The sequence below is a fragment of the Ostrea edulis genome, chromosome 1 (genome assembly GCF_947568905.1).
Source record: "Ostrea edulis chromosome 1, xbOstEdul1.1, whole genome shotgun sequence".
Lineage (NCBI taxonomy): Eukaryota > Metazoa > Mollusca > Bivalvia > Ostreida > Ostreidae > Ostrea > Ostrea edulis.
The window spans coordinates 54,396,906-54,423,698 of record NC_079164.1 but is presented as its reverse complement, the minus strand read 5'-3'; the positions used below and the strand labels follow the sequence as shown (position 1 = coordinate 54,423,698).

Sequence of the window (26,793 nt, the reverse complement as noted above, 5' to 3'; positions counted from 1 at the left end):
ATGTTTCATGCAGATCTATGGAAAGTCAGAGAAAATACAGATAAAAGATTATTTGGAAGTATGCAAAATAGAGCAAGGAAAGTTTTTTTTAGTGATGTGTTATTGACTTTGTGATATGTATTGATGTGGCAAGTACCTGTTGTTACATTGAAGTTTTATGAAACCCACCATAAGTACCAAGAACGCTGCAGGCACATATCAATGTTTTTCGGAGGCGACTGGCCAACCCTTAACATTAATTGTTATACCCCTATAAAACAGTTCCTATATGACGCCTTACCAAAAAAAGTCCAACATTTCGACTGTTCTGGCGACTGTTGGACCGGGAACTGTTAAAATCGACTGTTAAAAAAGACTGTTGACCGATGACGTCATATGGCGCTAACTCGAGTTATCTTTTCGTGCCGTTTGGATAAAGAGAAATGGTAGCCTGGTACCCGAGGCCTTCCGATGTTCAAAGAACGAAGTAGCGGATTCATAATTTGCGACAGCAACGGAAGATGAAATTCAATTAATTCTTCAAAGTACGGACAGCAAGAACATAAAAAAAAATATTTGTTCATCATTTTCTAGAATCAATTGTATAAGATGAAGTTTACTTATTTTTATTTTATTCGTGTTAAAGCTGTTATACGCAAGTCATATGATTCTTGGTCTGCTTATTTGTTTACGTAATGGTGAGGTTCACTGATTTGACTGGTGATGAAATACGGAATTTATTAGATGAAAAGCAGAGCAGATACACGAAAAATATAATTATCAATTAGGATATTGAGTATGTTTTCTTTTAAACTAGTGGAATCAGTGATAAATGTATGTAATCACACTGTCCTGTTTAAAGTCAACAAACCATGTGCACCTAGTAAAAACAACCTAAAAAATGAAGGTGTATAACAAAACAGTTATTAACTGGGTCCTCGGACAACAGCTGTTTTGTTTGACCCTCGAACGGATCGGTTGCCCTCAGCCTACGGCTTCGGGCAACAGACCCGTTCTCGGGTCAAACAAAACAGCTGTTGTCCTCGAACCCAGTCAATAACTGTATACTGTTATTTTCATGCATGCAAATGAAGATATATTGCGAGAATGGCCCCTCCACTATTTTTGATAGTACTATGTAGTAGTGAATGAGAAGATATTAATGCATGTAAGCTTGAAAGTTAAAATTGAGACAGCAATGACGAACACTATACCCCCCCCCCCCTTGTGCACACACTAATTAAGGTTCTGAAGGTCTTTATCATGACTATCATATTTTTATCATTGTCTGTCAGGAAATTTAAGCAAGCCATGTGCAACTTACAACTTCTCCGACGAACCCCTTCCCCGCATTCCTAATATTACGGATCTGCCCCGATATGGAAAAATTCACAGGCATCTGAAGTATGGACACCCCCCCCCCTTTCTGATTTTTTGGGGCGGCGATTATTTCTTTGAAATGTGTGGATTCCCCGTCTATTCCATCCTAATTTCGATTTATGTAATCGTAAACTTGCTTTTTTGTAAGCCTTAAATACCTTATACCGAGCGAAGCTCGGACGGGCCGAAGGCCCGTCCGCGAAGCAAGGCTCTAAAGGTAACACGTATGTAAAAGAAAAAAGTCAAAATCAGCAAAAGAAAAAGAGATAATCTCTATATACGTTCACTGAAATTTTCGTGATCCATATGGGCGCCGCCATTTATTTTTTCATTACCTGCTTCAACAGTTATTCGTGTTTTATTTTGAATGCCTATAATAGGAGACTCTGACGTGCAATTCGTAATTTAAACACTCAGTTTGTTCAAAGTGAATAGTATAATTATCATTGTAACAGGTTTTAGCAAACAAATACATATAAAACCGCAATACGACTAAATAGATGAACGAGTTCATGAGTTTCTTTGAATAAGAATATACGGTAAAATTACGGTTACTTTTTTACCATTTTGAATTTATTGATTAATTTTGTTTAGTTTTAACGGCCTTTGTCATTGCATACGGAATGTATTATTTTTGTTTATAATTGTTTGCTTTGAAAAAGAGAAAAAAGTCGAGGCTAAATATGACGTCACAATGCACAGTTTACGTCGCCTTGCGTTTTATTTCCCGCATTCAATGAATAGGCGGATCATGTAAAACTGTTGTCCCCATATAAACTCCTTTAATATTGAAATGTTACTGGGTGTTTAGCGCAAGGAAATTTCATTAAAAATATATATTTTTAAATGAATCATAATCTACCGTACTTAACGGAAATATGATTACCACTTGGGACACTCCAATGAACACTACGGACATGCTTCGCTCGGTCCAACGGTCACACCGTATACATATTACTGTTTATAATAAGTATATTCTATATTATACCAGTCCAGTAGAAGGCCCATCTCTAAAGCTTGTGAAAACCGTGAAACAACTACATCAATCGAAATTGGGTTGAGAGAGACAAGGAATCCACACATTTTGGAGGCATTGTCACCGCAAAAAAAAAAAAATCAGAAGGGGGAATTATAGTTATCAGGTGTCTGTGGAAAAAAATATGGGGGGATGGAGTCCCCTTTATTTTTTTGTAGCATTTCCCCTTAATGTTAGTAACTAAATTATATATAAAATAAGATCAAATGTGGTTAATGGTCACCATTAAAATCATCCTTTTGCCTGTTATTTTTAATTCATCTCTGATGCTCTATCTTTCTATAAATAACTCTAAAGAATTCCAAACGTAATTTTAGAAGAGCGTGCTAGCCAGTCAAAATCGCCCACGTATTCTGTGCGGTATCAGTACATAGCACTTCGTGGTATAAAACGGAAAACCCATTTTTTGTTGCAGTTTTCGGCGATAAGAGGCAATGAATGCAGTCATGTCATACATGGTTTTTAAGTTGAATGATTGTACAATACAACGGTAGTAAATACATTAGCATCGCATATTCCCTGGAAGCTCAAAAGGCCGACATTCTCAGGGGGTGCCATTCTGTGTCATTTGAAGCTAGGTACCTTGTGTTGTTATTAGTATACAGAGGTCATAAGTCATTTACAGAAACAAGTGCCTGTGGCATGAGGCTACCCTTCTTATGATAACGAACTAACGAACTTTATATCTATCAAAAATTATCATCAGATATTTTCTTTTTATAGAAAGTGGTAGAACAACGTGTTAGAATTTCATAAATACTGAATTTGAAAATTCGTCGATTATGTTTTTCAAATGTATCAGAATGCACTGTGCGTGTAAGGCATGATGTAGTTTGAATTATGATCTTAGACGCGGAAGAATTATAGATTATTTATGCTGCTAACCCACTATTTAAACATTTTATACCATATTCTCCGTATACATCGCAGCATCCGTTTTCAGAGGGAAACCATTATCGTTGATAAAAGACAAAAAAAATTCTTTATTGAAGAGTACCTGAGAAGTAAATAACAACCTCTCTCTCATCAATCACATGCACGCGTATATATAACAACCTCTCTCTTATAAATCAAATGCACGTGTATATGCAAATTATATATGCATGTGCAGTGTATGTACCTAAATGGTTTCCCCTATTTCCAAAAACTGCAACAAAATCTTACCCGTAAATCATACTGCTTAAGCATTCATGCACAACTATTTACATTTCCAATGTTTTATCGCTACAAATTGTTATGATAGCCATTTCCTCTTGAATGCGTTGTAGTTGTGAACAATGCGCGTATGAATATAGATAAATATAGAACGTCTATTTTAACGGCTGTTAATTCCGACAGAAATGAAAATAGAGTGTAAATGTAAGAAATAAAATTCTTGTTTGAAATACGTGAGTGTATGAACTGCAACGTCAATATAAGAAATAAACTTCATAAAACGCGTTAGCGCTTCATGAAAACAATGGCGGTGTGGAGCGTTGCACAGCTCATACCCTCAGTATTTCTTAATACAGGGTAAATATTTTACTGTGATACTTCCTCTGATTGAAGACAGCTGTTCGATATGGGTTAAGTGTGCCGCAATCTGTACAATGAAGTGACAGCGTGTTTAGTGCAGGAATACAAAAATGAAGTTTATCGTTTCGTTAAAGGGAATAATCTTTCGACAAGTGTACATGTACATATCATAATGTTCTCTTTCTGCTTTATGTTTATCACAACAAAATAAAAAGTGGATTTCATCCTCCACTTTGCCAGAACTAGTTTTGCATATTCGAAGTTCAGAGGGGTACCCTAATATCTGTTTTATATATGAACACAAACATTTTTCATGTAAAAAATGTGTTATGCATGTAATTACATATGTGCATGTTGGGCTTGAACATGTAGAAGAAATTAAGCCAATTTGACTGAAATTGGGAGCAGACTTGTTTCAGACAAAGGAAAACTTGGAAGCTCTGCCTGAAGTATGCGGTCTCTTAACGCTCCTAATTTGGGGAAATGTTATGCATATAATGCCCGATTACATTTAAACATATTTTCCCCAAAATGCAGCGATTTGCTCAAGACAATATACTTTTCACTTTCCATTTTATTTTTCAAGGCAACCAATGATCTTGGCGTGGGAACTCAAACGTCTTTTATGTTTTTAACCATCGCCATTGTTCCCATTCTGGTATCTACGATTGCATTCTTGCCCAAAAGTCGCATACCCTGGCCACTTCCTGCGACCTACGGAAACAAACACATGTTGAATGGCGGATCCGGAAGAGCCAAAAGTTCTAGAGGTATGTTTATTTGTATCCAGATGAAAATGGTGGAATATAAACCTAGGGCGTCAGGGTTCGCCATTCATAAGCCTATGTATATATACAGCATGGTTAAAAAAATCTAGGCAACCAAAAAAACTGCATCAAACTGTCGAATCCTTACTGTCTCTAAGCAAAAAGAGCAGAACCTTCAAAATTAACGAAAAGCAAATCCTCATATTTTTCATACTGTTACTTGATGATTGATTTTAGACTCCAAAAACAGAGAGGATTTTGCCGCCTTTAAAAACGTCGCCTGTTCCTCATTCTTTATATGGTCTCTGGTTTGGTTCAGTGTCCAGTATTTGAAGGAATTCTTTTACGACGAAAGTTTTCGTTCATTGTTCACAAGGCTGGGGGTCGAAAAAGAGCATAGTAAGTATGTCATGTAAACATTTTAATTTGTTTTGATATAATTTACGTGTATAGACATTGTAGTTTATTAAGGCCCAACATGGAATGCGGGGGCCCGATAGGAATTACACTGTCCATCCGTCAACAGTTTGTTGTAACGCGAAAACTCAAACGATTTTAAAGTTTTGTACAGAAATACTTTATAATACGAGAAAGACGCCTATAAACATTGAGGTCCTATCGCTTTATCTGTCTGTGTGTACATGTACGTCTGTATGTTTATCTAGTTACATCAATTTCAAATTTTATACAGATGGAGTTGATCATAAGTGAAAGACCCCTACCTATAAGGGGCCCGCATTGAAAATTCCGAAACCCATAGGAATCACATTGACCTGTCTGTCAGGCATCACTTTCACAATAGACCCTCAGTTTTTAAGTGTATTTTGCTTTCGTTTTGACACAATAAATTGAAAAGTTTATAACCTAGCTAGCCCTTTCAGATTTTATACAATTGTAGTTCATGATTAAATATAGCTGTAGATCTGTAGCTCTCTGGGAAAATATTGGGACAGACCAAGGAGCTACAGATCCAATCTAATTAGATTGCTACAGATCCATCCTTTATTTTTAAATAAAATATATGTGGCGCAGAAAAATCTGCGAACGATTGAGGCCATATAGCGCTGTATTTTTGCATCGCCGTCTCAAAAAATTGATATCAAAACATATTTTCTAACAATACTTGTGTTCAAACATGCCATCAAACATTCATGAAAGCTTCACACGAACCGAAAACTCACAGCTTCAAATAATTTAAAAACATTTTGGTTTGTTTGATGAAAGGTGAAGATAACAAACAGTGATCAATCTCATAAATCCTATAAGCAATACAAAATAGATAGTTGGGCAAATACGGCCCCTGGGCACACCAGAGGTGGGATCAAGTGCCTAAGAGGAGTAAACATTCCCTGTCGACCGGTCACACCCGCCGTGAGCCCTATATCTTGATCAGGTAAACGGAGTTATCCGTAGTCAAAATCAGTGTGCCACGAATGGTCTAAGAATCGTTTTGAAACACGACAGCATTTGATATGATTTTATAAATATTTTGGTTTGGTTTGATGTGATTTATAAACCTTTCGGTTTGCTGTAACGATTTATAAACCTTTTGGTTTGTTGTAACATGATTCATTAACATTTTGCTTTGTTGAAACATGATTTATTAACATTTTGGTTTGTTGTGACATGATTCATTAACATTTTGGTTTGTTGAAACATGATTCATTAACATTATGGTTTGTTTCGATATGATTTATAAACATTTTGGTTTGTTGTAACATGATTTATTAACATTTTGGTTTGTTTCGATATGATTTATTAACATTATGGTTTGTTGAAACATGATTTATAAACCTTTTGGTTTGTTTTAACATGATTTATTAACATTTTGGTTTGTTTTAACATGATTCATTAACATGTTGGTTTGTTTCGATATGATTTATAAACATTCTGTGTTGTGCTACAATGTAAAAGAAATTCTTTGAACAGATACATGTATCAATTAAAGCGGTAAAGTTGCTGCATCAGAGTTTACTTTTAAAATCTCATGGTAAGAAACAGTAACCATGAACAACTATCAAAACACCCCAGTGTTAATCATTCAATTCAAAACGCGTTATTTTCCTGAAGGTGATTGTATTTACTACGTGGTGTTTTCGCGATCTTTCATACACGTTCGAACGACTGATGATCTTCCTTAGATTTTCACAGAGGAATTAGTGAAATAAACGGCGCTGACAGAAAACTCAATAACTGAGTACAAAAAATGTATTTTTCAACCTTGATATCAGACATTATAGTCCATGATGCTTTCCTACGTCAAATTCGAGGATATCCATCTTGCACTCTGTAGTGTTGCATGGAACCGCTTTGAGATAAACTTTCTGTTCAAACGGAAATAATTGATTAATTGGAACCTATGTGCCGTTTGGGTTAAGTGATCTTGACGCTAATATCCAGCAATAAATCATTGTTTTTCACTTAGCTTCATAACAGAGTATCTTTGTCTTGTTTTCTGAACGCCCACTTTAAGGTTCAATAAGAATGAAGTTAAAAATGTTATCTTAAGTTCTGATTCTGTCAAAGGCATCTGTGTGTTATCTGACTTTTGCAAAGAATATCATCGACTGCTAATCGTCTCGCAATAAGTATTTTTCATGCTATTCTCATGAAAATAACCCATTGAAAAAACAGATTTTCTTTAGGGAAATATTTTTTTTGCAATTAATTTTAGTTGCTAAAGTTGCTTTATAAAATTACTGACTGCAACAGTTTCCTCCCACATTAATGACCGTGTAAGTCGCAGAACTTGTCTGTTAATCCAGCAGTCTGGAAGCAAATGTATTTTTCGCGTGTATCCCCATACCGGTGTTGTAGCATAGAATTTTCCCCCGCATAGAATTTCCCCCCGGAAAAACGGGCCCAGGATAGACATTCCCCCCGAAAAGATGGGCCTGGCATAGAATTTTCCCCTAGGAAGAATTAACCCGGGCCCAATTCCCCCTAGGAAAAACCGCCCTAGTATAGAATTTCCCCCTAAATGACAGTACGCCCCCCCCCCCTTCTTACATTTTAGCTATGTATCTGTTTCCAGTTCTATTACTAGAATTCTCTTGCTTATCTAGACCCAGGAATTCTTATTATTTTTTTTCAAATATTGAGCAGGGTCTTATGTTTGTTTGTTTTTTTAAAGGGAATTGTAATGGTATATCAAAATTCTTTCATACATCTCAAGTCTTTGCTGTTATCTACCAGTACATGTATCTAACATCTGAAATAGTGAAGTTGGGAAGAAGTTAATGTCTTTTTAATTTAAAATTTCGAATTTAAATAAACGGTTAAATTTATTTATACAGTGCATCTAATTTACTTTTTAGATATTTTAATTGTATATCTTTTAGTCGACTTTTTACGAAAAACTCTAATGATATTGACCATCGTTAGAGTCTTTTGGGAAGCATATTGTATTTACTATACTTAATTCAAAGTTTTCAGCGTGTAAAACCAACTTCAACATCTCAAAAAAACTCCTTTATTTCATGAATATCGTAATATTAATGAGCGCATATCTATTTCATTAAACTATAACAATTTAACAGCACATATTTGTTTCTTTTTGTAACTTTTTTGTTGTTGATAACATGTACCTCTTTATAGCAAAAATAACAAATTTCATTGATTATATTCAATTGCATGGGTTCGCTTCATTCTATATTTATTCAACAGCTTCTACATGAGAAGAAAAAGATTTCGGTCGATGAAATCCGGAAACAGGAGGGGGAAATTCTATACCAGGACGGTTTTTCCGCTCAGGGGGAAATTCTTTACTGACTTTGTACATAGGGGGAAATTATATGCTGGGGCGCGTTTTCCCCCTATAGGGGAGGATCTATCCCGGGCCCGTTTTTCCGGGGGAAAAGTCTATGCTACAACACCGGTCCTAAGTCAAGTCGTATGCGTAATATTCCGTGTGAATGGAATTATGTCAGCACAAGATAAAGATAAGGATAAATGAATAATGATAAATATTATAGGAAAATAGAATTTTGGTAAGTCTGTATTGCCGGGACAATGTCCGGTCTTGAAATTTCAATTATATCACTCCTTGGATTTTCTTTAATAACAAATCAACGATTATCTGCAAACGAAGAGGTCTTTATTGTCGCATCAAACAATGCTTTATTCTAACCGCCGCGGTGGTCTAGAGGTAGAGCGTTCGCCCCGCATGTGGAAGGTCGGGGTTTGAATTCCAGCCGCGACAAACCTAAGTGGTTAAAACATGGAGGGACAGTTCCATCGCTAAACGCTCGGCATCAGGTGTGAATGTCACAGGTCTTCGAAGATGACCTTAAAAACGGATGCCTGTGACACGTTAAATAATCCTCACTGCTCAATGGCCGTAAGCATCTTCAATTCGGTTTTGAGATATTGGTGACGTCTCCATATGAGTGAAAAATTCTCGACATAATTCCATTCATACGTCCCGTTAAACAAGATACAATCAATCCTATCCTCAGCCTCGAGTTCTATTGCTGTGTTAGGAACAGCCTCACTTCCAGTATTCTGAACATTAAAGAACATAAAGGCCAGTGTTTTCGCTTCTACGTGTACCTAGAGTCTTACACATTTACAACTTTCTACCTGTGTTTCTGTCGCAATGTGATGTCTAGATCTTTCGTGTGTTTGGATAAAAAGTTTGAAAATAACATAGACGGATATTTTTGACGAGCGGGCGGATATTGTTTTTAATACAAGAAAATATCACAAATTCGATCTCTTGTAAACACATGTAGATGCAGCAAAGCAGACGAACTCCAGTTCAAATTGACATGAGTTATATCATATCGATCTCTCACAACAAGAACAAGAAACCCATGGGCCACATCGCTCACCTGAGAAAAGAGTGTTTATGTTTTAAACCCAACATGGCAGGTGTGACCAGAAAATCAATAGGGGGTCATACACGTTGTAAATATGTGCATTAAGTGTGTAATTATAACAATTGAATGCCCTTCAGTCAAAGATTTTTGGTGCCAAGATTAATGATATTCACCAAGTTGTTCAAAAGGAATCGACGGCGAGTTTTCTTCTTCTTAATTTATAAATGAAGACAAAAATGAAATTATATCACTAGATTTATTTGGATTCAAAATTAACAAGAGCAGAAAAAATTGAAAATTTATCTACATTTTTTCCTATATATTCCCATGTAAAATTTCTTAAACATTCCTCCTTATATATTCCCATGTAAAAAAAAAAAATCAAAAAAAAAAAATCGATCTTCTATGTGGCCCCAACCTTCGCCAGGGGACCATGAATTCCACAAATTTTAATCTGCACTACCTGATAATGCTTTTACATTAAAATGACTAATCATTACTATGCTCTTCTTGAGATGAAGATTTTTGAACATATATTTTTTTTAATATTTCAATGTCAAACTTTGAACCCCTATTGTGGCCCCTCCCTACCCCCTGGGGCATGACTTGAACGAACTTGAATTTACACTACCTGAAGATGCTTCCATATAAATATGATTAATCACAGCTTTGCTATTCTTGAGAAGAAGATTTTTAAAGATTTTCCCTATATATTTGTGTGTAAAACTTTGATCCCCCCTTGGGGCCCCATCTTATCCCCGGGGGCCTTGATTTGAACAAACTTGAATCTGCACTATGTCAGAAAGTTTTCATGTAAAAATCAGCTTTTCTGGCTCAGTGGTTCTTGAGAAGAAGATTTTTAAAGATTTTTCCTATATATTTGTATGTAAAACTTTGATCCCCTATTGTGGCCCCATCCAACCCCAGGGGCCCATGATTTGAACAAACTTGAATCTGCATTATGTCAGGAAGCTTTCATGTAAATCTCAGCTTTTCTGGCTCAGTGGTTCTTGAGAAGAAGATTTTTCCTATATATTTGTATGTAAAACTTTGATCCCCTATTGTGGCCCCATCCAACCCCCGGGGGCCATGATTTGAACAAACTTGAATCTGCATTATGTCAGGAAGCTTTCATGTAAATCTCAGCTTTTCTGGCTTAGTGGTTCTTGAGAAGAAGATTTTTACAGTTTTTCCCTATATATTTGTATGTAAAACTTTGATCTCCCCTTGTGGCCCCATCCTACCACCGGGGGCCATGATTTGAACAAACTTGAATCTGCAATATGTCAGGAAGCTTTCAGGTAAATTTCAGCTCTTCTGGCCCAGTGGTTCTTGAGAAGAAGATTTTTAAATGACCACACCCTATTTTTGCATTTTTGTGATTATCTCCCCTTTGAAAGGGACATGGCCCTTCATTTGAACAAACTTGAAAGCCCTTCACCCAAGGATGCTTTTGGCCAAGTTAGGTTGAAATTGGACCAGTGGTTCTGGAGAAGAAGTCGAAAATGTGAAAAGTTTACGTACAGACGGACAGACAGACAGACGGACGGCGGACAAAATGTGATCAGAATAGCTCACTTGAACCTTCGGTTCAGGTGAGCTAAAAATCAGAACTAAACAAAATTTAAGAATTAATTCACCAATTTTCAGATTCATAATTCAAAGCATAATGGAAAAAAGTCTGGAAAACAAAAATTAAAATTTATTCAACCATAAAACTGCTTCTTACAATTTTTGTTAGAATATGTCAACCGTAACAAAAGTGAAACTTACTTTGTATGTAATCAATAGGTAACCACGTAACAAATTCCTAAGGTAGAGCATAGGGGGGGGGGGGGATTCAATAAACTATATTTGGCACAAAGTCTCATATATTTGGTAAAATAGTATCCAACTGAGGCGAAACTTAAACTTGATCTTTTAAAAACATACAGTTGTAAACAACACAATAAATTTCAACTTCCCAAATCAAAGCATGCTGAAAAAAGTGCTGAAAACCAAGTGATACAGACTGACTGACTGAAAGGGATGGACAGGCGAAGAAAGAACCTATACTAGTACCCTTCGGTTTTAACAAACAAAGGAAAAATAGTCTTCCCCAGAAAATTAGAAAAAGACTTTTCTGATTGGCAGTTTTGAATTCTGCGTGCAATTCTCACAGAAAATACCGCAGATTGCCTCTTTTCAGGCTTTCAGTAAACCAAGTTTGTAATGCTGGAATTTTGTTTTGCAGTCAATATGGAATATTCCCGCCTGTACTCTAGTCTGAAGCTGTTAGGGTTGCCCCTGGCTCCCGTACTAGGGTATTTACTGGATTGGAGGAAAATTTCAAGTTACAGTGAGTTCAATTGAGATTTTTTTTTATGATTTACTATATTCTCTTCAATTCTGTTGTTACACCAAATAATAGAATTAATGATGCAGAAATGGCTGAGGTTGACAGAGTTTCATTGATAGCATCAGGATGTTCCTGATTGTATTTCATACATCAGCTCTTCGATTTGATTCTTTGTTCAATATTATCTTTATAAAGACTTATAATAAAAGTCTATATAACTTTCCAATCTTTTTGCCTTCCATTTCTTTACAGATTGTAATGATAATCATTTTCTTATGAATGTGCTGCAGTTGTGAACAATATGTAAATGAATCTTGATAAATATAGAACGTGTATTTCAGTGGTGGAAATTCCGACAGAAATGAAAGTAGAATGTAGCTACACGTGTATAAAAATTGAAAATACATAAGGGTGTGAACGGCAACGCTTCACGTCGGCATACTTTTCATGAAGCGCGTAAGAGCTTTATCAAGTATGCCGACGTGGTAAGGTCACAGTTCATGACCTCATGTATTTTCAAAAATGACATGTATTTCTTAGCTATCGATGAGAGTAGTGCATACACTAATTTGAGGAAAAATAACTGCGGAAAAATTATGGTCAACTGTTCATCATTTTTAGATATTGCCAATGTGCATGTAAAAAGAAATCCGACTACTACAAACATTATTTTATGTATATATAGTGGGCAACGGAAATATTTTCATTTCGTCTAGCATAGCATTATTTTCTCTTAATAACTTTGTGTTTGTAATCGTTCATTCATGAGAACATGCCTCGTAACCTATGCGTAGTTGTCAACAACGAGTCAATGGTCCTGTTTTGATCCAGGGATGGGAATTTCGGAAATAGAAATTATAACTGGGTGTAAATAAATGCAAATTTAGAAAAACCTGTGTTGTGCTTGACGATATATTGAAATATAAGTAACTGAAAGGTTAGTAACATGTACATGTTATTTCATGCTATATATCTTTTGATGACATCACCACTACATTGATAAACGTACTGATATATGTAGCATTCGTACACACCTTTAGGAAATGCTCTCTCTCTCTCTCTCTCTCTCTCTCTCTCTCTCTCTCTCTCTCTCTCTCTCATTTTTCAAAGTTTTTTTTAACTTATCTGCAATGGAATTGGACATACTTAATTAAGCTTGAGATAATATAATTGAAGCTATCTTTTATTGAACTAATATCTTTAATTACTTAGATGCCCAATTATCTGAAGATGGATATAATTAATCAAATATGATTTCAACTAGTGGGTATTGTTTTAAAAAAAAAACCACCCAGATATCTCCCCTTCAGAGTTTGGTTTTCTTATAATGAGGCAACAATAATGAGTACAAGAGTATTTTTATATTCATTTGACTGTCACAAAACTTCTAACTAAGGACGGTCAATTATTTTCGGAAAGTGATAGGAAATTCATGCTACAAATTGTAAATGATTAGAGTAATCTATCAAATGTTCAAAGTTTGAAGTCACAAAATCAAAGCACTGTCAAGTTATGGTCTGGATATTTTTTTCTTCTAAAACTTTACCTTGACCTCAACTCAAGAAATGAGCCGAGGTCAAAACTTTCATGCAAATCTTAAATTTCTCTTTGAAATCCTTATGTAAAGAAAAGTCTTCACGACAAGGTTCTAGAGTTATGGCTGGGTCGTATTTTGAACTTGACCTTGGATGAAGAAATTTGTCAAGGGAAAACTTTTGGTACAGTTCACCGTGTTTTAATGTCCTTTTTCAATGTTAAAAGATTGAATTCCCAATGTCAAGGGTTCTCCAGTTATGGCCTGGACCAGATTCTGAGGTAACAAATTGACCTTGACTTTGTATATGGGTAAAGGTCAAAAACTTTTGTGCCATGCATCCATCTTTAATAGGGGTGTTGCTAAAACGCGGAAAAGAAAACGGAACGGAAAATTGAGTACGGTGATTTTCCTAAATTTGAGTTTTATACATAACAAGGGCCCACAGGCCTTATCGGTCACCTAAATACTTGTAAAAAAGTATCACTACTTCCATGGGCTCTGAAATCTAGAAAAACTTTCCTGTTCTGAATGTCTAAGCTAAATTCTAATGTTCAGCTACAGTATAAAACAAGATGTGTTCTTAAAACTTCACTGCCTTCAAATGTGCATACACTGATGAAAGGCTTTAAATAATAGGTGTATTAACATTAAAACATCAAAACATATGACTAATTTCGACTCATCCTAAAGTCATAACCCTGGGTTTTGATTGAAATTCACCATTTTTTGTACATCCTTTTCTGCTATTCCTAAGTATGCATTTAGATTTTATACAGTATCAGCAAACTTACACATAAATACTATATACAAAGTGTTGCCCCACCCTGGGGTCAGAACCCTTACTCCAGGGATCATCAAATTTACAATTTTGGTAAAAGACTACCTGCTCTATCCATTTACTTTCAATTTAGTATCAACAGCACTAAAGATGTTATTTAAGTGTTTTACACATAAACACTTTATACCAAGTTTGGCCCCGCCCTGGGGTCAGAACTCCAACCCCAGGGATCATGAAATTTACAATTTTGGTAGAGGCTTTCCTGCTCTCCATCACCATGCATTTAGTTTTTCTTATACGTGTGCGGTTCTTGAGAAGAAGATTTTTGAAAATTTGTCAATTTTGGGCAGTTTTTGCCCCGCCCCTAAGGCCCCAGGGGTGCAGGAATCCTGAAATGTACAATTTATGCCCCCCTTCTTCAAAAGATGCTTCAAAGCAAATATGAAAAGAATTGGAATGATAGTTATCAAGAAGAAGTTAAAAATGTCTATTGTTCACACATTTAATAACTAACCATTTTGGCCCCATCCTGATACCAAAACCCCTACCCCTGGGATCATCAAATTTACAGTTTTGGTAAAGGACTACCTGCTCTTTCTAAATATCTATATAGTTTCAATATAGTATCAACAGCACTAAAGAAGATGTTATTTAAGTGTTTTACACATAAACACTATATACCAAGTTTGGCCCCGCCCTGGGGTCAGAACCCCTACCCCGGGGATCATGAAATTTACAATTTTGGTAGAGGCCTTCCTACTCTCCATCATCATGCATTTAGTTTTTCTTACAGTGTACGGTTCTTGAGAAGAAGATTTTTGAAAATTTGTCAATTTTGGGCAGTTTTTGCCCTGCCCCTAAGGCCCCAGGGGTGCAGGAATCCTGAAATGTACAATTTATGTTCTCCTTGTTCTAAAGATGCTTCATACCAAATATGAAAAGAATTGGAATGATAGTTATCAAGAAGAAGTTAAAAATGTATATTTTTCACATATTTAAAGGAAGTGAACATGAAAAAAAATATTTGTTGCATAATAAACTTAAGAGACCTCCTGAAACTGAATAGTGTGGACTAAATCTAATTTGCTTGTTTCTATTACGAGATTTGATCAATTGAACACTCTAAGTTAAAGGTTTATGGAGGTCATCCATTATTTCCCAGTATGCATCTGTGCTCTGACGTAGATGAGACACATTGCTGTTGACTGGGTCACTGTTATACAGCAGAAAAAGTTTATGGATTTATATTACAATTGATGGATAAGGTTTTGGAGCAAAAAGAATTGAAATCAAATCTAATTACAATGCATTAAGAAAAAGAAGAAAACACTCCCACAAAATATTTCCAGCTCCTCCAACTTCTGAACTTACTCAGTACACTGTATGTTTCAAGTTTCCATATCAATTAATTTCATTAGATTTTAAATATAAAGGTGACTGTGTCATAAACGTATTGCAACATAGGCATGTAACTTATATACTTTATAACGATTTATGTACATGGACCACAGATAAATTTTGGAGATTCAATTTACAATTATATTGTTTATTGACATTAAAAAATACTTATTTACTAATATTTAGAATCTGTATCAGAGTCTGATGGGTTTTTTTTTTTAAAGAAATCCTACATAATTGCAGTGCTCTTTAGGAAATGCTCCCTTAATTTATGTCACAACAATTAAATGAGGGTAAAACTACTCTGATTTTCCCCCCAAGAGGCTGACTGCGTTTGACCTAGTTGATAAACTGTCTGAAGGCCATAAATCTTGATAGCATGTCTGCAACAGAATTGTTACTGTATTCTATCACATGTGTTGGAAATGTTTACACACAAATGCCATGTTGTGTTAAGATTTTAATACATGTGAATACAGAAGGTATTTTTCATTTTCGTGTTTTTCTTACTTGTTTAATAAGTTGTTATCCAGGTCCTCTTAGACCCCTCTCTGGATACGTATTAAATCCATGGATAAATGTAAGCTGTATCAATTATAACAGGACTTCGACACACAATGTTAAAATATGGGTGTAGAGAACTGCACTTTTGGTGTATATTTATGCAATCTAGCTGACACAGAATATTCAAATTCATGACAACAAAGACACCCCTCGAATGTACATAGTTACATTGTACAATTTCCACAAGCACATCAATCAAGGAAAATTAATCTCTCATTAAAATCAACTGCTGGTGAAGAAGTATTATTCTGAGAAACAATTTCTTCCTCTGTAACATCAGGTTCAACCTGATATCCCATATCTAATTCACTCTCTGCTGATGACATTTTAATGTTGATGCTTACAATGTGCCAAAAATACACACAATGTGTCCTACTGATGTCAGCATCAGTGCTGCCCTATAGTGGATGCTAAGAGATAACCCAGCAGGGAGGTAATATTTTTTTCAATATGGCAGCTCCCAAGGATTGAAAAGATTAGTTAATCTTTATAAAATATCTCCCTACTGAAGAAAGCTACATCTTAGTGATTTTCAGAATTCATTATATACATCAAAATGACAAATCTAAACCCTTTGTCACATTTTCATGTTTCATTTTCATGTTTCCTTTAATAACTGACCATTTTCGCCCAACCCTGATACCAAAACCCCTACCCCTGGGATCATCAAATTTACAATTTTGGTAAAGGACTACCTGCTCTTTCTAAATATCTATATAGTTTCAATATAGTATCAACAGCACTAAAGAAGATGTTATTTAAGTGTTTTACACATAAACACTATATAACAAGTTTGGCCCCGCCCTGGGGGTCAGAACCCCTACCCCGGGGATCATGAAATTTACAATTTTGGTAGAGGCCTTCCTGCTCTCCATCATCATACATTTAGTTTTTCTTACACTTGTGCGGTTCTTGAGAAGATTTTTGAAAATTGGTCAATTTTGGGCAGTTTTTGCCCTGCCCCTAAGGCCCCAGGGGTGCTGGAGACCTGAAATTTACAATTTATGTTCCCCCTGTCCCAAAAATACTTCATACCAAATTTTAAAAGAATTGGTCTGGTAGTAATCAAGAAGTTAAAAATGTTCAATTGTTAACGGACGACGCACGACGACGGACGACAACCGATTGCAATAGTAAACTCAGGTGACCTAAAAATGTCTGAATCGTGATTTAATTTCCATGACCAATTTTCAGAACATCACATGACACTATCGATAATTGTTTAGTAACATGAGTTATCACCCGTAATTTATTACGTCATCTGATACAACTTTCAACTGCAGCGACAGACCAAATTTACGGTATTTACACCGAAAGGCCCGGCAGTAATGGTACAATGCGCTGCTTTTAAATTAGGACAGGTATTACGTATGTTTCTTTCCCTAAGAGACCCTAAATATCGGAAAATTTGGACGCTTAAACTGAAAAGAGACATATTTGTGCCAAATGACTATATGAAGATGTGTGAAACTTGAAGATCCATCTAATTTTTATACATTTTACCTTTTTGCTCACTTGAGGTGAAAGCTCAAGTGAGTTTTTCTGATCGCCTGTTGTCCGTCGTCTGTCCGTCTGTCTGTATACTCCCGAGGGGATCCGGGTTAGAATAGGTTCTCAGTACCCCTTGCATGTCGTAAGAGGCGACTAAATGGGGCAGTCCTTCCGATGAGACCGCAAAAACCGAGTTCCCGTGTCACAGCAGGCGTGGCACAATAAAGATCCCTCCCTGCTCAAAGGCCGTAAGCGCCGAGCATAGGCCTAGATTTTACAGCCCTTCACCAGCAATGGTCACCATTGCTGGTGAAGGGCTGTAAAATCTAGGCCTATGAGTGAAATATTCTCGAGAGACACGTTAAACAATATACAATCAATCAGTCTGTAAACTTATCACATTTTCGACTTCTTCTCCAGAACTGGGCCAATTTCATTCAAACTTGGCAAAAAGCTTCCTTGGGTGAAGGGCTTAACAGTTACTTCAAATGAAGGGTCATTCCCCCTTCAAAGGGGAGATAATCACAAAAAGGCAAAAATAGAGTGCGGTCATTTAAAAACTTCTTCTCAAGAACCACTTGGCCAAAAGAGCTGAAAGAAGATGGGTGATTTTATCGAGCCGAGAACCCACAGAGGGACAAATATCAAAGTTAAAATTGAAACTCTCCAGAAAAAGAAAAATTTGCATTCTAGTTTTAAAAAAAAAAAGGATAGACTTCCCATAATTATTTGTCACTGGTATTTTATGCTTAAGTTTGTGCAGTCTTAATGACGATCACAAGTAATAGATTCCAACATGCAGCTAGTGAATAAATATAAACAATTATGGGGCCTCCTGTGATGCTGTTTATGTAAACGACACGTTAAAGGAAAGTTAAAGAGAACAATTTCAACAATGCTTAAGAAGTTACCTGAAGAGATCATGACCAAAGCCAAAATATGCAACCAACTGGTGTAGCACAGTGATCTACAGTTCAGTACAAAAACAAAAGCAAAGCAAGTGTCTGTTTCTGTCCCATTTGTATTTGCAAGGAAATCTAACAGCAAATGTGCGTTCTGTAACTGTAAAACCGGCCTAAGAGTTGTACCAAAAGAGCGCGCGTGCGTGCGTGCGCGCGAGCGCGTGTGTGTGTGTGTGAAAAACCGCTTAATGTCTGAAAAACATGGTGCTGCCTGTGAAACAAATTCTGATGATGATTTTGATTAAGTATCATTTTTTTAAGTATGATCAATATATTTGTTTTGAATTCTAAATAATTTGGACAGCGCTTTAGTACGGTACTGTATCTATTGTAACTACGGGTACCATCAATGCAGATTTTAAACACCCGATTCGCGACCGGTGCCCAGTCATGAATAGGCTTATTGTTCGCCAAGTTCACCCATCTTCTTTACATGAAAGCTTTCTGACATAGTGCAGATTTAAGTTTGTCAAAATCATGACCCCAGGGGGTAGGTTAGGGACCATAATAGGGGATCAAAGTTTTACATACAAATATATCGGGAAAATCTTTTTAAATTCTTCTACTCAAGAACCATTGGGCCAGAAGAGCTGAAATTTACATGAAAGCTTCCTGACATAGTACAGATTCAAATTTGTTAAAATCATGACCCCTGGGGGTAGGATGGGACAACAATAGGGGGTCAAAGTTTTACATACAAATATATTGAGAAAATCTTCTCAAAAACCACCGAGCTAGGGAAATACAAATTTACTTGAAAACTTCCTGACATAGTGCAGATTCAAGTTTGTTAAAATCATGACCCCTGGGGGTACGATGGGGTCATACTAGGGGATTAAAGTTTTACATAAAAATACATGTATATAGGAAAAATCATTAAAAATCCTCTGAAGAATCACTGGGCCAGAAAAGTTTACATTTAAATGAAAGCTTCCTGACATAATGCAGATTCAAATTTGTTCAAATCATGGCCCCCAGGGGTAGGATGGGGCCACAATAGGGGATCAAAGTTTTACATACACATATATAGAGAAAATCTTCTCAAAAATCATTGGGCCATAGAAGTTTACATTTACATGAAAGCTTCATGACATAATGCAGATTCAAGGTTGTAGAAATCATGGCCCTTGGGGGTAGGTTGGGGCCACAAGAGGGATCAAAGTTTTATATGCGAATTTATAGGGAAAATCTTTAAATATGGGACAAGGTGACTCAGGTGAGCGGTGTGACCCGTGGGCCTCTTGTTTTAATTATTATCTCGCATGACACATTGAAATATTTTTAGGGCATGGACTAGTAAGGTGTTAGAACTTGTTCCCAATCCTTTTAATTTGATCAATATAATCTCAGTGACATTTTAACAAGGATCAGGTTTCCATCAATCCTTATCATTCTCCAGTAAATCCCTTATTCAAGGAATGAATCAATTCTTTATACGATATAAATTGGTTTGGGACAGCGTACACTTTTTATAAACCGCTTTGAGGAGTATATTTCTTATGTTTCCTCATAATTTAATTTCAACACTAAAAGACGCAAACATTTTTTATTTTATTTCGTAAACAGTAAATAGAAATTGATTGCACCGCGCAAGGATTCGCTTAGCAACATATCGACTAAGTGTCAACTGTGGAGGAAGGCAACTTGGTTCTTCGCATATAGGAGCATGTACTTTATTTATTTGAAAACGTATGGTGAGTTTGTAACGATTTTTGGTAACTGAAGATATGCGTAGGTTACATATATGTGTAGGTTATGTAGGCCTGGTGTTTACTTCGCAGTGCAAGATCATCTTTGAAGTCATTCCTACCACGGGCGCTTGTTTCATAGACTTCGTAAGCTATATGTATACGTCGCGTCATGCAACAGAAAATGCTATATACATACAATTTGCTATTTTTGATTTAATAAAACTTTCAAAACTACAATATGACTTACCATCCATGTAGCATTGTTGCCAATCAAATCCGACACAGTAAATCATGTAAGCAATAGCGATCCACAATAATCGATGAGACATGACGGCATCTGTTGTAAGACATTCATGACGCATTTTATTCTTCAATTGGCGGATCATGCAATCTCCCCCCCCCCCCCCCCCCCCAAGTAAAAACATAATGAAACAGTAATTTTGCAAATACTTAATATTTAAGAATGTAAAACTTTGACGGTACCAATTTTGATGCACCAGATGCGCATTTTGACAAATAATGTATCTTCAGTGATGCTCAACCGAAATGTTTGAAATCCGAAATAACAATGAAGTTTTAGAGCTATTATAGGGAATAAGATATCATTTTAAAATATCCATCGGGATATAAATACGGGTTGGTCACATGAACAAATTCCATAAACCCTGAAGGGCTTTATGGAAAATTTGATCACGTACTTATTCATATCCCGATAGATATTTACATTTTTGATCGATAACCATTGCTGAATTGTGTTAACAACACGTTTCCATGCATTTCACATTGTTGACCATTTGTCAACGCTTTGTTCAAAATGACGAAAACACAAAACAAAGTTCCATCAAATAGTTGATTTATTGATTGTATATTGTTTAAAGTCCCTCTCGGGAGTCTTTCACTCATATGGAGACGTCATCATTGCCAGTGAAGGGCTGCAAAATTTAGACCTATGCTCTGCGCTTACGGCCTTTGAGCAGGGAGGGATCTTTATTGTGCAACACCCGCTGTGACACGGGAACTCGGTTTTTGCGGTCTCATCCGAAGGTCTTCCGACAGGCAAGGGGTACTGAGGACCTACATTGTATTCTAACCCGGATCCCCACGGGAGAACAACTGTTTTTAAAAATCATTAAGACACTGAAAAGCAAGTACATCAACAAAGACATAACATTAACTCAGGAGTATATAATTGAAAACTCTTCTTTATGTTTAAATTGGTAATTTTGGAATAGCTAAAAACATACTGCGAAAGGGGGTGCGCAACGTTCTAGTTTTGATGCGCCTTTGAAAGTTGAAGATGCGGTTGTTGAAGACCGACTTTGAAAGATATTCTGTGGACATTACGGAGTTAACAGAAGACGGAGGTGGAGGAACATGAAGAACAGGGCGGCAGTCGTCAGATGTAGGCAAATCATTTACATACAGGACAGAGGACGCAGATGAATCTTTTGAGAGGACTGACACCCAGAGGATGTGGAAGTGAAGGTATGGGACGGTTTTGATTTGAATTAGTAATTGTTGATAAACACGAGCTCACTAAACGCTTCTGTTGACTCGTTATTAAATTTCTGTTATAGGTTTTCAACGACGCCTCGCTTCAATGCTCCGACATAAACTTGAAATCCGGCATCACTCATGGCTGCTGTGGCAAGCAGGCAATGCGGTCTGTAGGTCTTAATGCAATTTGACGACTTACAAATTCCTGTGAATGACCTAATGTCATTGTCTTGCTAGCATCACCAATATCAAAGTTGAAAAAATTCAGCCATTGTTTACATAAGGGTGACCAGGGTGTAGCAGACGAAATTTTAGACATACATTAGGCCTAGTAAGACATTGTTTTACAGACATCTTTTTGCTGCATCTTTGTAAGGTTGTTTTCTTATTGTAGTTGATGTAGACTTTTATAGATAAATTTGAGGGATCAGACATATTGAATTATTTTGTCATTGTTTATTTTCTTTCTCCATTTCAGTGACATTTTCAATGGATTGTTTGTGAGTCTGATCCCCTTGTTAATAGTAGTTTGTTATCTAGTTCGTCATTTGAATAAATGACATTTTTCATACTCAATTTGCCTCATGTTTATATATAATATGATACAGCAAAAACTAGCTGCGGTGACCTTTCTCAGCATTTTAAGACAGAAATGTTTTTATTAGTCCCCTACTGATGAAGTCGAAGGGGACTTTAGGTTTGCGCTCCGTCCGTCTGTCCGTCAGTCCAGTTTTCCGCACATTTTTTTCTATATTCTTGCAGATATTTATTTATTTGGTACGTTGCTTCTCCATAACAAGTTACAGATCAAGTTCGAATTTCGTCTCGGTCCGTTGATTTTTCTCTTAGTAATGGCCCTTGGACTTAGAAAAAATAACATGAATTATCAGTTTTTCCAGACTTTTTTTTTTTTGGTTGTGCTTACAGATATTCATTTGATATTTGGTACATCGCTTTACCATAACAAGTTACAGATTAAGTTCGAATTTCGTCTCGGTCCGTTGATTTTTCACTAAGTTATGGCCCTTAGACATTGAAAAATAGCATGAATTGTTAGTTTACATCCAAGTCTCTCATCTCTGTAGACAAGAGTACTACACTCATTAAAACTTCTAGCATAGTAATGCAACAATATAGCTAAATTATTCATGATCACCTACATGTCACAGTTTATTGACTTGGATAAGGACCTAAACCTAATTCTAAATTTGTCCTTTTTCCTGGTCTAGTCTCTACTTGAATAGTAGTTGATTTCCACCATTCCTATCCTAGTTGTCCTATTTTCCCTTTTACCATAACCTGCATTATGAACTTTGAATATTGTTGTGGTACAGTAATTTTTGCAACCGGTAGGGGACTATGTATTGCTATGCAAAAATTCTGCAATATTCTCAGAATGCTTGTTATTGATGAAAGTCCACTGCTTGGAATACAAATAAAATCAGAAATACATTTTGTGATGTTGATTTCATCTATTGATAGATTTCTGTAGTAAGCAGGAGGGATGGCTAGATGCGTATTGCCTTAGTAAAAGTAGTACCTGTAATCTACTTTTAACAAATGTTCATACGCACAACCTGTTGACCCCGTATAAATATTTATACACTGATACATACGTATTGCTCGTAATAGTGTTATATAAGAGAAAACAGTTGAAAATGTGAATATACCGTTTTTTATTTCACATATGATATTTTTATGCATATTGGAGTTTGTTTTTGAATTTTTACCGTTAATGTTTTATATAACTTTACTTGTGAATAAAGACTACGTTTTGTTTAAGAATAATGAGCAGGGGGAGGGGGTGTCAGACAATACAATTATTGTGCACGTTTAATTCTATTAATTTTCAATTTCATAGGCTTAGTTCGAAGGCCTATCAACGTAACAGTGCTCCATGGTGCAGTGTAGAATTAGAAAAGAAAAAACAATGCCGTCTTGGTTGTCAAGGGTCTATGTCCCCCATAACAAGTTACATTTATACAATATAAACGAATTTTTACAGCGTGCTCGGCCAATCAAATTGCGTGTTACAAGTAAAATTAAATTATTACGTATTCAATGATCATTTTGATGACATCAGCAGTTGCAGAACGTCACAATAAACAACTTTCAATGCTTCACAAATTCTTTTTATTTAAAGAATACTTTTGACCCCTCTCAGCTTTGTATTTAAAGGGCTGACCCCTAAAACTAATCATTGAATACGTATTTTCATTATCTACAAATTTTGTTGTATAACGTTTCAGAAAATGTTTTTAGTTTTCAAAATATAAAGGGTATTCCATTTTAGGGGTCATCCCCTAAATTCCTTAAAAGTGGAGGTAAAACAAAAATTTGAAGATGGCATATTGTTTAGAGTCACATTATGACCAATTGATGTTCTATAATTCTTTACAAAATATATTTCGTTTAAGAGATAGAAAGCATAAAAGTTTTGTACATTATTCCCTTGCATATCCATATTGTGTAATTAATGATCATTTAGCTGATACATGTATCAGCAGTTGTAAAACATTAAAACAAAGAGCTTTGCTTCAATAATGCTTAAAATTGCTATTAGTTGTTTTGTTTTTTTTAGATATTTAGAAAATACTTCTGACCCCTCTCGACCCTTTATTTAAGGGACTGGTCCCTAAAACATGATATTATCGAATAGGTCTCGTCATTATCTACAAATTTTGTTCCATGTCTTTTAAAATTATTTTAGTTCAAGAAGATATTGACGAAAATATGTACCAAAAAAGCAGAGGAAACTGTAGCGCTTTTTCGACCCCTACCGTACGAAAGCCTATTCGTATTCCAGCACATGTATATCATGATTACGAGGAAAGATCTTGTTATGACGAGATAATTATCTCGAAAGTCCATTAAAGATGGGTTTATTTCAATTAGAAATTTTACCTATATGTAGGGTCTTTAAATCCTATTTCTAAACTGTTTGACTTGATTATATGGAGACATCACATTGATGTCGTATTTAGTATACAACTTCCCCTTTCACAATCACAACAAGGTCGCATGTAATTGATAATAATACATGTACGTTCTACTTTTATTCAAATCTGCCAAGTCTGATTTTTACTTCCAAATTCATTATAATTATCTTGTATACAAGGGTTAATGTCTAGTGTCTATATACAAAGAATTCAAGCATCAGTGGATGATCCCCAAAAATTTTGATTTTTGCACGTAAGTTTTTGTGTGTCTTCTCCAGATGACGGGCTAGAACTGATATCCCATGCTATTGGAGCACTACTCAAACCAATAGTCACCACGTGACTGTTAAACTAAATTTCATTGGACAATTTATTTCCGAACCTATAAGACAGTTATTTTCCGCTATTGTACGTACCGCGGAAAATATTAACTATCATTGATTCCATTTTATGTGAATCATGACTAGAGTGTGCCGACAGTAGACATACACAGATTTCCTGTGGAAACCTTTCTAACTGCAATGTACAAATTAATTAAAAATTCTCGAAATGATATGGAAGCATCCTGGACATGTAGTGTACATATCATTGACGAACCGTGGGTCTTGGTGTTTTGCTGGGCCTCTAATTTCGATTTTGTAGCTGTGCTTAAATATATTCCAAACGTTGAAGTCTTTACATGATTAGCTATTGATGTTTTTCAAAAGAATCGTTTCTAATTTTTTTCAGGTCCGCCTCGAATCCAACAAATGCACAGAATTCTAATTCTGGTAGTGCTATCTAGTGTTTTGGCTTTGCTCAATTCTCTTTTGCCATTTATTCCATCGCTGCCAGTGCAAATTGCTGGCTTTGTTCTCCAGATCATTGAACGAGTGACTGTACTAGTGTGTGTTTGCAGCTTTCTAACTCACGTGTAAGTAACGATCTGAAATTCCACATTTAGGCAACATAAAACTGCTAATTTTAAATAATTATCATAAATGCTCTTATTCTTCCATTATAAGTTTAAAACAACCAAGAAATCTGTTGCAAGACCGAATTTCAATAAATAAGAGTTTAGTTTTATTTTGATCACTCTCTTTAAATATATATTATTTTCTGTTGTTTTCGGTGTTCTTGTATATCAACCTTCATTCAGTTCATCATTGAAAAATGTCGGATTTCTTTCTTCCCCACCAGTTACATCCCATGCACTTCCCTTAAACATGCCCATACAACCGATCAGCTTATTTCTCACATGATGCATGGAGACTGAAGGGGTCTAAAAATGGCTCTGATTACAATCCATATTTGGACATTTGTACCTCTACATTTGTACTTTGCAAAGAAATTCTTAATATCTATTAGAAGTCGTGTTCGTAAAACTTGCTCTACTCTTAAAATCTTACATTTGTGTCAGATCATTTTTCCCTACCTTCCATGCAAATATAACTTCATTAGATACAACCAAACAATGCGGATTTACAGATACAACAGGTTGTACGTTAGGGTTTCGGTATTTACTTTTATATGATGTACAGATACTATTACCTTAGGACGATTTACATTTCAATTATTATTTTTCTATTTTCAGCCATTTTCCAGTTGAACATTTCGGTAAATATATCGGGTGTCATTTTCTTGTCGCCAGTCTCAGTAGTCTGTTAGGGTTTGCATTCCAAAGCTTGGTACATGTTCATCCAGATCACAACCCCATTTATGTAAGTAAGGAGAGATTAGTGGGCAGTTCGAAAAATAATTGTACATGTATGTACTGTAGCATGTCAAACGTTGCAATATTTGATCTTTTTCATTTGTATTGTATATTTTTCCTTTTGTAATGTATAATTTTCCTTTTGTATTCTATAATTTTCATTTGAATTGTATATTTTCCCATTTGTATTCTATATTTTCCATTTGTATTGTATAATTTTCCATTTGCATTCTATATTTTCCATTTGTATGGCATAAATTTTCATTTGTATTGTATAATTTTTCATTTGTATTCTATACTTTCCATTTATATTGTATAATTTTTCATTTGTATTGTATCCCAGGGACTGTTTATTTTGATTTGTTACGAAGGATTTCATTAATTAACGTTGCTTTGAGAATTGTTCGC

At 35.7% G+C, this 26,793-nt stretch overlaps 1 protein-coding gene across 1 annotated transcript in view; it reads left to right on the top strand.

The window, feature by feature from the left end:
• Positions 1 to 26,793, top strand: part of LOC125649798 (equilibrative nucleobase transporter 1-like) — an 87,550-nt gene that overhangs the window by 59,054 nt on the left and 1,703 nt on the right. The window contains exons 4-8 of the mRNA XM_048877592.2: positions 4,497 to 4,680; positions 4,915 to 5,076; positions 11,731 to 11,835; positions 25,422 to 25,605; positions 26,266 to 26,392. Of these exons, the coding sequence (XP_048733549.2) occupies positions 4,497 to 4,680; positions 4,915 to 5,076; positions 11,731 to 11,835; positions 25,422 to 25,605; positions 26,266 to 26,392 (762 nt within the window). The remainder of the gene's footprint in view (positions 1 to 4,496; positions 4,681 to 4,914; positions 5,077 to 11,730; positions 11,836 to 25,421; positions 25,606 to 26,265; positions 26,393 to 26,793) is intronic.